The sequence below is a fragment of the Lagopus leucura genome, unplaced genomic scaffold (assembly GCF_019238085.1).
Source record: "Lagopus leucura isolate 7727_CA_CO unplaced genomic scaffold, USGS_WTPT01 Super-Scaffold_806, whole genome shotgun sequence".
NCBI lineage: Eukaryota > Metazoa > Chordata > Aves > Galliformes > Phasianidae > Lagopus > Lagopus leucura.
Window position 1 is genome coordinate 2,817,696 of NW_024962260.1, and position 12,126 is coordinate 2,829,821.

Genomic DNA, 12,126 nt, shown 5'->3' on the forward strand with positions numbered 1-12,126 from the left:
CAAACAGGATGTGGTAGAAAAAAAAAAAATTAGCTAAGGTGGTTATGTACTGTGCTCCGAGACATGCTGTACTTCCCCAAGAAGCTTCTGCTGTGGAGGAAGCAGCTTCTGCAGGAGCAGTCGGCTGTGGGGCTGCAGGGCAGCACTTCGTCTCTGACTCATTCTGTAATTCTTAGAGAGTTCATGACCGTTCTGGAGGAGCCCTCCTGCAAACGGCCATCAGAGATCAGCAGCACATGCAGCTGGTAAGTAAGGCCAGTGTCACCACAAGGCTTGGTGGCAGGAAAGCATCGCCGGCTGGGACTCCATGCACACAGCGACAGCAGACAAGTGATCAACGCTCTGCTCCTTTTCCATTGGAAAGGAGGATACTGAAAAACGGAACAAACTGGGAACTGGAGCTGTAAGAAAGAGCTGTGGTCTGGGGAAAAAAAGAAAAGAAAACGGAACGGTCCTCATCTGCACTGCCTGCCAAAGCAAAGGGAGGTCGCTGGATGAAGCTTTACAATGAGTGCATAAAGGAAAGCATTCTAGAGCAGCAGGCTCTCAGATGAGGCATGAAGCAGCAAGTCTGTCAGTGATGCTCCCTGCAGGCTGGGCCTGACCCAACCAAGCTGCCCGCACACCTCACAGCAGCAATGCCAGGGCAAGGTGATCAAGCTTCCCATCACCACACCCTACTGATCTTACAGCACTGTGCATAATGCCTGCCTACAACTGAGGGTGCTTCACCACAAGTTATTATGCTAATGCATGGAAACAGTACAGATTTAACGGCAAAGAACAAGCTAGAAAACGCAATAAAATTTAAATGAGCCACCACGGTACAGGAATACAACGTTTTCAAGTGCAATGCAAAGTCTTCTGTTAAAAACAGTCTTATTCCATCTTTCCTCCTTCCCTCCTAAACCTTCCCTCCAAAGGAGCCACCTCCAAGCTCCAGCCCCATGTGCACAGCTGGCCTTCGTATCTGGGACTGCACCACAGAGAGGAGGAGAGCTCTGCACATCTGCAAGCTGTGCATCTCCAGTAATGGGAAAAGCTAATCCCTAACGACAGCCCAGGCTCCACAGTTCCACTTCTGGCAGCTATCAGAGTGGGGAAAATAAGGAGATAAAATCTTTCATTTCTTCCAGGGTCAGTTACCTAACTGTAATTGCTGTGACTTATCAGAATAACTGCAACCGTCTTCTCTATCCTCTGGAATCAACTGTTAATGAAAAGTATTCAATTACATAAATACAAATATCCATTACATACAAGCCGTTCCACTCAAATTCATTTTTTATTTTATTTTTAAAAAGACTTCTTCATTTCATTGCCAACAATGAGAAACAAACAGTTTGAGCCAACGCTTATGAGGTTACTTAAAATTCCACTTATTTTGCAACTGCAAGGCTATAGCAAGACATCAGTGCTTCAGCAGAGACCGCACATGCTGAAAGATGTCAGCACAAGCAAATGAGAAATCCCTGCATGCACCACATAGGTGCAACGCCACGGGACACCAGTACCACTAGGAAATGGGGAACAGCAGCCCCTTGCTCCCAGCACCTGCTCATCACATTCTCTCCTTCAGGCAGGAAGAGATGCACTGAGCTCCTCTCCTTCCCAGCCCATCTTATGGTCTTGTCCCCATTTTGCAAGACAAGAGCTGTTGTGCCATCACTGCAGACTTACTGCAACCCGCTCCTAAAATCCACTTGACAAAGACATCACAAGCTGCTCATTACATCCATTGCACTGCTTTACACCCGTTAATTATCAAAAACCAACACATATTTTAATCACATTAAGCCTCTGGAAATCAAACTGTCCTCACCACTTCTGCAACCACCTTTCTCTCTTTCTTAAGACTGCCCACCCTCACTTCTCTCTCTCTCTCACAGCGTGCATCGTGCCCTACTGCAGTACTTCCTTGTAGGTCGCTCTCAGCAGATGCTAAGTAAGGTCTGTTTGCTGCCTCTGCTCCTTCCTGGCTTCCCCCCAGCAGGTCCACGTTCGTTCTGCAGCCCGGTGCCAGGACGGGACGCAGCGCTCTGCCAAAGCAGGATTACTTGCCGTGCCTCGCAGGCTGTGATCCCATGGTTATATTTAGTTGTGTGATCGAGCCGAGACGTCACAGCTTGAGGCTCACTGTAACACCCGGCTCTGCTAAAATGCTGCCTGATTTGCAGCTTTCCAACTTCTATCTGTGCCATTCTCCAGCACAGGCGCTCATACCTCCTGTTTATGGAGCTCTTTGGTACCCTGCTCTCAGCGCATTTACGGCCTTTCTCTGAGGTTCTTCATCCCAGCATTCCCACTGATAACCAAATGCTGACATTCGTGCAAGCTCGTTGGCTGCATCCATCCATCCCCACCCTGCATGAGCCACTGGAGCTCTTCTCAGATCACTTCTCCCAGCAGTTCACCCAGCACCTACCAAAGTCACCCAGGCACCCTTGCCTGTGCTGCTATGGGAACACCCAGCAGACAGACAGGATGACAAGCATGGTATTTTTATACAACTGCTCCCTGACCAAGGCTTATTATCCTGCAGAAAAAAAAAAACCAACTTGAACTGATGCGACACATTATATTGTTGACAAGCCCATACCAAGTAATACAATTTTCTCCTACATGTTTCCAAGTAATTCAATTACTTTTCCAGTAGTTTTCCAGAACATGAAGTTAAGCTGACAGATTGCCCTGCTTCACCTTCTACCCTTCTACATTTCATTCTACCAAAGGCCTTTGTTTCACAACGTCCTGTCCACACTACGGCATTCTCCAGGCCACTCACCACGTGGATTCTGTGCAGCCCATCAGAGAGGTGGCACAAAAGACAGCCTTAAAAGATTCACAGGAGCAGCATTTCATTGCAGAACGACTCACCGATTCTCTGATGGAAGATCTTGTCAAAGGTTAATTCACCCCTTTCCTCGAGGTATTTCTGCATGACGCTGCGGATGCTGAAAGGGAAAAAGAGAAAAAAAAGAGGTAGTTGAAGCTGTTTCTTTTAACAAAACTCTTCACACACCTGGGAGAAAAGGATGGCTGCAATGAAACACCCATGCAAAGGCCAGTGCAGACACCACAGCTCAGCCCTATCTCCATACTGGGCACTGCTGCCTCTTTGGCCCCGTGTTGGGTGTTAGCCAGCACCATGCAAACAAAAGCACAAGTCAATCGAGTCAGCATCAGGCCATTCACACAGCCATTGCCACACATCATTAGGAGAATTAGCCAGTGTTGGCTCCATTAGGAGCCCAGCTTGGCTGTGGTGCACTTAACATCTCCTTTGGCTAATTTATAATGTCACAACCACTCATCGAAACCACATTAACGAAGATTTTCTTTATTTGTCAAGTAATGTCAATATTCTTTTTAATATAATGCTATAAAAATTTCATATGGGAAACAATACAAGTACATAAATTCTAAAATCAATGCAGCACGGCAGTGCTGTGCCATGATCCAACTGTGCCATGGCAGCATTCAGCCAAAATTCCTTTTTTTTTTTTCTTCTGTTTCCAATTTTAAAACTGGTATTTTTGTGCACACTCGGTATTTTTATAAAAATAGCCACAAATAACCCACACGATGTATTCTTGCCCTAAATAAGGCTGTCAAAATCACTCGCGCTCTTCAAAAGCACGGCTGAGCACCTGATCCCTGTGAGACGCAGGCTCCACACCGAGTAGTAGGGAAAGGAAAGGAACAAACTAGCCCTGAAATGCAGCAGGGCAGGCTGGCTCTCACAGCCTAATCCTAATGCTTCCTGGAGAAGGAAAATCAGGTGGCTTGGCTTGTTTGGCACCTGGACTCTCAGCCCCTTGCCTACATGAGGATGATCTCTGCAGCTCTGTCCTGCCCTGGTCCCAGCTCCAGTTCCCATGCGAGCAGCAGACCAGCACTAACAGAATGAACCCTTCTCATAACAAGGGTGCTGAGAAGGCTCTGCTCTGCCACAGCAAGTGTGCTGTGAGAGATCACATAAATCTGAGTCTAGACAACGGGAGGAGAGAATGAGCAACATAACGTGTGAGTGAAATGCCCTGGGAAACACTCTGTAATGAACAGATCTGCTTGGCAGGGCTGCTCCTGTCCCTGCTGCTTGTACTGCTCCTGTGCCCGCCTGTCTGACTCTCACCCACAGGTTGGAGGTGAAAATTTTACCGGGTTGGCAAGAAACAAAGCAGAGTCCACACATCCTTCAGCTGGATGGAACAATCCGCAGCACAGCCCAGCCCATGCCACAGGCAGGAAGGAAGGCTCCTCGGCTCCTGACGCCGACCCATTAGCTGCCCTGCAGGCCAGCAATCCGCCACTAAAAGCCACATTTTGCAGAGAAGTGGCCGTTCCTCAAAGGCTCTCCCTGCCCAAATGTGCTCTCAGCACTAATGGGAGCTGTGGCCTTCCTGCGGGTCAGCTCGGTTCACAGCACGACCCACCTCGATGGCAATACTCAGAACAAGCAAAACAAAAGCTGCCTGAAAACAAAACCCAGGGAGACTCCAGAAACAAAAGCACATCCGACCACGCTGGAGAAAAACCTTTTGTCTGTATTTTTTTTTTTTTTTTTACTTCATAAGGGAAGAAAACAGCAAGCAACAAAAAACTCGGGGATGCTCAGCTTGCTGTCCGCACTCCACGAGTGTGCTGAGCTGACGGGGCAAATACACAGGGCAGAAATCAAAAGGCAGACTTACAATTAGACAATCAGACTTAACATTAAAAGCCTAGGCTATAGAGTAGCTTTGGTTGGAAGGGACCTTAAAGATCCTCTGTTCCATCCCCCTGCCGTGTGCTGGCTGCCCCCAGCTCAGGCTGCCCATCCATGGCCTCGGGCACCTCCAGGGATGGGGCACCACAGCTCTGGGCAGCACTGCCAGGGCCTCACTGCCCTCTGAGTGAGGAATTGCTTCCTCACTTCCAAACTCCATCTCTCCTCTTTTCATTTAGAGCCGTTCCCTGCTGTCCCATCCCCACCAGGCAGGCAGGTGCCCACCTGCAGTCCCCAGTCTGTGAGCTGGAAAGGAACATTTCAGCCCAACCCGGGCAGCAGGGCTGCAGGCTGCACTGGGAGCTGAGCTCACCGCAGCAGCACAGCCCGTCTGAGCTGATCAAAGGCATCTGCTGAGCAGCAGCCTTCGTGGTTCGGGGGCCTTCCATCAGTACAGAGCTCTTGCTGCCCATGAGCGTGCAGGAAGGTGAGCTGACAGGACACAGATCGCAGCACCAAGGTGCAGGCGCACAACGCCCATCTGAAAACACATCTGAAAAAATAAGGGGGGAAAAAAAACCAAAATGAACGATGGGCTTTTTAATGGAAAAGAACATGGGTAGGGCGTGAGGAGTGCACATCTGCAGCCCTGCCCTGCCATGAGCACTGGAGGAGCAGCAGGGCATGGAGAGCAGCCCTGGCTGTGACCCCTCAGCAGCAACCCGTGACCCCAGTGTCACCAAATTTGTCGAAAGAAATCCATCTTCTGACGGGTTTGGGGATGCCTTGCAGCCATACAGCATGATGCCATCTTCCAGGCAGCTTCCTGCCAGCTGTAAGCACTGCCACAGCAGGTGCAGGGAGAAACCAGGAGCTGCAGCAGAGGGAAACGAGCAGCGTTCGTTTTGATACTTCCTAAAAGTTCTGCTATTAATTTCAGAGATGCACGGACTCCATCCCTGTGGGTTCATCCTACTGAATAATGCAGGAGCTGTTCTGAAAGCATCTCACGCCTCGGAAATGGAAGGCTGAGGAGCAGTGCAATGCTATGTGTGCACATGCATACTCTCCCTATTGGAACAACATCAAGAAGCTACTTACTGCTGACCTTCTTACCATGGGGTCTTAGAGGAGCTTTTTATCATTTAACATAAAAGCATGCTGCTTTTTCTTGTAAATCAGTACAAGTTCTGATTGGTGGAATGCTGCCTATTGTACAGATGCCCACTAAAGCTTGAAAAATAATCATCAAACCCACCCAGCTTAATGCACCTGCAGGCACTGATATGTTCACCTATAAGGCGAAACAGGGAAAAGACAGGCAGGCAGAGCACAGGGATGCACTGCACACCTTCCATCCACTTCACTTTGCTTCCTCTCAGACTTGTACCCACTTCAGAGTTCATTACAGGCTCCAAGTGATTCTGTTCTTAGGTATCACAAAGCACATTTTACACACTGCCACTGCTCTTCCAGTCCAGCAGGCAAAGTGAATTCCCAGCACATAAAGGCCCACTGGCCCATCTAATCTGATCTACTTATCTCCCATTTGTGATTTGCCCGATTGGAAGAGGAAACAAATCATTAGGAGACATTTTTGGACAACAATGAAATAACACGGAAAACATATGTGCCTTTGATTCTTCTACTTCCTAGCACCCTATAATATTACTAGAATAACCCTGGCAGCGATGCCGTATTCAATTGACTTAATTATTTTAATAGAGAAATCAAAGCAATCATTGGTACTAAATTAATTAGCGCACATGCTCATTCAATTCCTCATCCCATCAGCCGATGAATGGAGCACTGATCAGCGCAAGGGAATGCTCTGATCCCTCTCCATACACAGCACATCCCCACACGTCCCATACCCCAAAGCTGCACTGTCTGCCCACCATAGGATGGACCAACACACCAAACCCCAGAGCAGGACCAGGCTCTGCCATCTTCCATCCCAACTGCACCCATTTCTACCCCATTTCCCATCTCAGCACACTCTCTTCCATTCCAAACTCTCCAAACCATTCCATTCCCACTTCCAAACCATTCAGCAGCTCCTACAATTGCTAGGGGTGATCACTAGTTTCCTGCCCAGGCAGATCCACACCTGCAACGAATATTAATGGAGAAAGCTTACAACTTAAAGCCTAAAGTAAGAGCACGGAGCTGTGAGTTCAGCATAGACACTACCCTCGTGTTTCTTGAGGACTGCCTGCATTACCATTGCTGAAACCTGAAACTAATACAAAAGCTTCTAAGCACATGAATTTTTCAGGAATAATTGCACTGAATTGTAATGTCAAGGACGTGCCCTTCCACCACTGAGAAACTGCAAGAAGGAGAAATGGGAACAACATCACATCTCCTCACTCCAAATGCCATTAAGCCATCTGTCAATCACAACGTGCTGGGTTTCTTTAATACAAACACGAAATTAAGTGCAACGTGCCTATTATTTATTTGATCTGTCTGTACCTATGCTTTAGGCTTTCTTTAACAATAGTGTGCAGATGTAAAGGCTATAAGCAACCGAGAACAACATGCGGCCCACGCTGGCTGGGATGCACCACACCTGGCTGTGATTGACTCATCTACAGCCACAGGATGTGATTTCAGAGCCCTCAGCGCCTCTCTGCACCACCCAAACCCAGCCTACACTGCTCGTGGATCTGCCCCAAAGGCCTTCCACGATGGTCAGCAAATACACCTTAAGACAAGGACAGAATGGCCTGCAGTCATTACAGACAACATATTCTTTCATACAAGCAAAGGGTTCAGCAATGCAAGCTTTACCAAAAGTGAAACAAGCCAAGGAAGGCTCAGCCTGTAAAAGAGATCTACTGAGAACTTCTTAAACAAGTTAAACCTGGCAAAAATGTTCCTATGTTTTTTCTCGTCCGGAAGAAACAATCCTCTTTAAACAAACAAGCATCCCTCAGAGCCACACATCCCAAGCACGCCACAGAGATCCTCCTGCAGCAAAACAAAGCAAGGAAGTGTAAAATTGTCTCTGTTGATTTTCTGCACTTCACGGTGGGCTTTTGACTTGCAGTTATTCTTAGGCCCCGAAAAGAAGGGAGATGCCAACAGAGAAACCGATGGCTGGATGAAAAGGAAAACGTGGGTAACAAAATGAAGAACTGACACAGAGAGGTGCAGAACAGCTCTGATATGAACAGAGTATGAAGATGTGGGGAAGCCAGGCTGGGGTTTTTAGAAGGAACAGCAGATGAAAGGCTCAGAGAGGAAAATCACCTCCTTGACATGAAGCTGTGTCCTGCTAACCCAGTGCTTGCTGGAACCCAATGGCCTGCTGTTCTGCCCATTTAATTCAATTAAACTACGTATGCACCTACACCTGACAGGTTCTGATAGGCTTTCTTCTAATTGCATTAATTACCCTCAATAGATAAATACCTCCCTATAGATAAGAAGCTTAACACAGACCCTTCTGCATGACCTGATATTGCCCAGCACTGTGCTCAGCCCTTCCCTGGCACTGCAGTGCAGCACCCTGAGTGGTACCCAGAGCACGAGGGACAGCTGGGAGCTCCACCAGCCCTCCAGCTCCCCATGGCCATCCTGCAGTGCCAGGTACCCACGCTGCATGGTCAGTAATGGGAGCTTCCCCCAAAGCATCCCTCGGTATGGAGCACGGTAGCAGAAAGCTGAACCTCTTCCCCAGTTGCCCTCATTTACCTTTTGCTTAATTACAGTATCAGCACCCAAGGGAAGGCCCGTGATTAAAACCCATTGCACCTCCCACGTGTTGCTGATTTCTTAACAGGCTTAGCCCCAGCTCTGTGTGCTTTAGACAGCAGTGCTGCCCTGCTCCAAGGCTCTGCCTTCTGCCTGGGCAAAGCCCTTCAGCAGCACCTCTGCTTTGCCATGAGCTTCTGCTGTGATCCTGAGCAGTTCAAGTATTCTTATGCTGCTTGAGTCAGAAGGGACCCCCGAAGGCCATCTGTTCCCATTCCCTGCAGTGCACAGGGACATCCTCAGCTCCATCAGTGCTCACAGCCCCATCCCCTGCCCGTGGCTGTCTGCAGGGATGGGATATCCAGTGGGAACAGGGGTGCTGGTGGCAGCTGCTCAGTGCCATGCTGCTGCAGGGCCCAGCACACAGCACGGGGCTGCAGGTGCAGAGCAGTGCAGAGCAGCACAGAGCGAGGCGTGAGCACAAGTGGCGTAATTGCAACAAATGCAAAAATGGCAACAAACAATTTTCAGGAAAATTTTCTTAAGAGACAGCATTGTAAATGAAAGAGCACAAGAAGGAGGCGTTAGACAAAACCAGAGGAAACAATGTCAAAGGAACCAGGACTGACAGCACAGGGACAGCAAGGAGCTCTGCCCTCTAACCTGGAGCGCTGCTGATGTTTGAAGAGGTGCAAGAACTCAGGGATGTCCAAAGATACAGCTAAGATTCAGAGAAAGAATGCCACAATGCCAAGAGAACAGAACTGCAAAAGCAGAAGTAATACAGGAGAGATCACAAATGGCCCAGGATGGAGTTGGGAAAGGAAAATCGACCTCCATGCATCCTATGAAGCTCAGCCAGAACTTCGCTGATACTGGAATGCCAGGTGAGGAGGAAAAGTGTATTGCAGGCTGATCAGAGCCCAGGGGTGGCCTGGGAACACCTCTGGTGATACAACAAGGATGGGATAACCAAAAAAAAATCATCACAGCTGGAGAATGATTTTTAAGTGTCTGCAACACGGTTTGGTTTTCCCCTGGGAGGGCAGGATGAGGGGAAGGCTGGAGACCAAAGAGACCTGGAAGAATCAATCACAGAATTAACGTCACAGAGAGCTAACTAGTGAACATGCAGGTTAGAAGAGATGATGAGAAACTTCTACAACCGTGGCAGCAGAAGAGAAGCCCGATGGACGCCTGCTCTGCTCTGTTCCCATACACCAAGAGTGAGCCCCGCACCCACCCCGGCTCCAACCTGCTATTTCCTGCCCCTATTTCCTGCCCCACTCGTCTGCACTTCCCAATATGCAAATCTTCATCTCAGAACAGAAGGGGCCAGCAAATCGGAAGAACTATAACTTAGTTCTCTTCCACTCCCAGTGACCAAAATAAGGGGAACCTAAAATTGATATCTAAAAGTGAAAGACTTCAGAAGCCCCATGAAAACCCTAAAAATTGAGTGCAGTTCATTGGCTCCTCTCCTCCTGACCCTAGAGTTAAATATCAAGGCTGACATTTCAGTGTGCATGCCCTCTCTCCCACTGAGCTCCCAATCCTGCAGGCCCTTCTGCCCACCCACCTGCAGGATGGCCCTTTCAGGACACGCAATGAAGAGATGCTGCAGCTCTCCCAGCTCCTGGGAATGAACGGAGGAAATGCTGAAAGGAAGGAAAAGCAGACGACAGAGAACACACAGAGGGTTGTTTGGGTTTGGTGCTTAAAATCACCAGCCCAGCCTCTTCCCTAGGCACACGTGTCCCATTGGCACGTTCTGCCCTCGTTCTTCCCGAGCTGTGACATTTAACAGTTCAGGCGCACAAACAATCTGAGGATGCTCCACATGAGCCCAGCAACCAGCAGCCCCTCAGCCAACAAACTTCACCCTCACAGCTTGGTTGCTGCTGAGCCTTGGCCCGCAGCCTTGGAATCTGCTCTGCCCTACAGCTCTTACCTCGCAAACAGGCATTGCAGCAAACCCATCCCTTTTGCTTTGCATCACTTAACCCAGAGACACAAATTGGTGCCAACAGGTGCACCGGGCTCCAGCAAGAGCACGACCTGCAGAGAGCAAGGAGATCTTTGCAGCATTCCTGGAGCAGACGGTGCTGGAGCTGCAGCACATCCCTGCCATCGCCTGCTCCTGGCTATGCAGCATGGCTGTGGTGCTGCAGGGCCTGGCTCTGCACACAGAGAAAGCCAAAATCTCCTTGGGGAAAGGGCTCAACTGCAGACCCAGAGAGGAACACAGACTTTCTGTGCACGGCGGTGGGTTTTTGCTGTTACTATACCAACCTGCATGCAAGCAGTTGATTTGTATTATATAATTGTACACGGATCCATCTGCCAGTAGCACACAGTATTTAAGTATGCCCAACGCATCGTGGTGGTTCTAACGAAGGAGGTTGGGGGGGGGGGGGGGAAAAAAAAAAACACCATCAAAAAAACGACCAGAAACCAGTACGAAGACATCTGACACCAGAGCAACAGTCGCTGCTTCCTCCTGCGTGAGGAAATCCCTGCTCTGGGCCAAGCTGCGCCCATTGCCAGGCCCCCTGGCCCGAGGCAAGCCGCCGCTTCCCGTGCCAGCAACGGCTGCAAACCGCTTCCCACCTTCCTCCGAGCACCGGAGCTGCCAGTATCTCCTTCGATCATCAGCGCGGTTTGCAGACGCGTCCTTGCACAGTCAGCCCTGCCCGTGCAGCGGTTCGGCCGCATCACCTCCCCGCCGCTCACAGCCCCGCACGGCGCCCTGAACCCCGCGCCACGCAAACGGGCACGGAGCGCGGCACGGCGCTGGCGCACCTGCTGGGGCTGCAGCCCGCGGGCGGCTCGTGCCCTGGGCACAGCGGGCGGCTGGCACGGCGCGCAGCCCAGAGAGCGACAACCGCCGCCCGGCGCGGCAACGGGGCGAGCAGAAGCGAAGCGCTCATCTCCGGCTGCGCTCGCGGGAGCGCAGGGCGAGGGCTGCAAGGGCAGCGCCGGGCCGACGGCCGCCCGCCCCTCCTGCGGCACGCACTATGCGGGATTTGCCGTCCCGCCGGCTCGTCCCGCTAGCCGGCACGGCGCCTTGCCGGGCTCCATCCATCGGCCGGCTGCGCTCAGACCACCGCTCCGCCGGGAGCTCCGGGTCACGGCGCTGCTCTCGGGATCCCGCATCCCCGCTCCCACCAACCCCCCCCGGCCGCCCCGAAGGAGTCGGGCTGCGCTGCCCACCCCCCACCGCCACCGCCCTTGGTGCCCTCCGCTGCGGACCGTTAGCCGGCGGTACCTGGGCTCGGGCAGCGTGATCTTCTTGCTGGCCCGGGCCGCCGGCGTGCTCTTGCTCTTCTCCATCGCCATCAGGTAGCTGACATCGGCCAGCACCGCCTCCAGGTCCGCCATGTTCCCGCTCCCGCCGCCGGGCTGCAGATGGAGGCTCGGCCGGGGGCAGCCGCCCCCGAGGCGGGGAACGGCGGAACGGACGGGGCGGCGGCGGGGCTCGGCCGAGCGCCTCCCGCGTGCCTCGGTGCCGCGCGGCGGCTGCGTGCGTGCGGCGCGGCGGGGCCGCTCCCCGCCCTCCCTCCCTCCGTCTCTTTCTCCCCCCCCCCCCCCCTTCTATCTCCGCTCCCGGGGCTCTCCGCCGGCCCTCAGCCCGCGGCCGCCGCGCCGGGCGGGCGGGAAACCCCCCCGCGGCGCAGCCGCCTCAGCCGGGCCGCCCCGCAGCGCCCCCCGCCCCG

The 12,126-nt window shown here is 51.7% G+C and overlaps 1 protein-coding gene across 2 annotated transcripts in view; it reads right to left on the minus strand.

The window, feature by feature from the left end:
- Nucleotides 1-11,854, minus strand: part of GRK3 (G protein-coupled receptor kinase 3) — a 44,092-nt gene extending 32,238 nt beyond the window's left edge. For both annotated transcript variants that reach the window (XR_006177833.1, XM_042865659.1), the window contains exons 1-2: nt 11,679-11,854; nt 2,878-2,954 (exon numbers count right to left, since the gene is read on the minus strand). Coding sequence is in view for 1 of the 2 variants with exons in the window: in XM_042865659.1 (XP_042721593.1) it covers nt 2,878-2,954; nt 11,679-11,791 (190 nt within the window). In the remaining variant the exon portion in view is untranslated. The remainder of the gene's footprint in view (nt 1-2,877; nt 2,955-11,678) is intronic.
- Between the last annotated feature and the right edge of the window lie 272 nt (nt 11,855-12,126).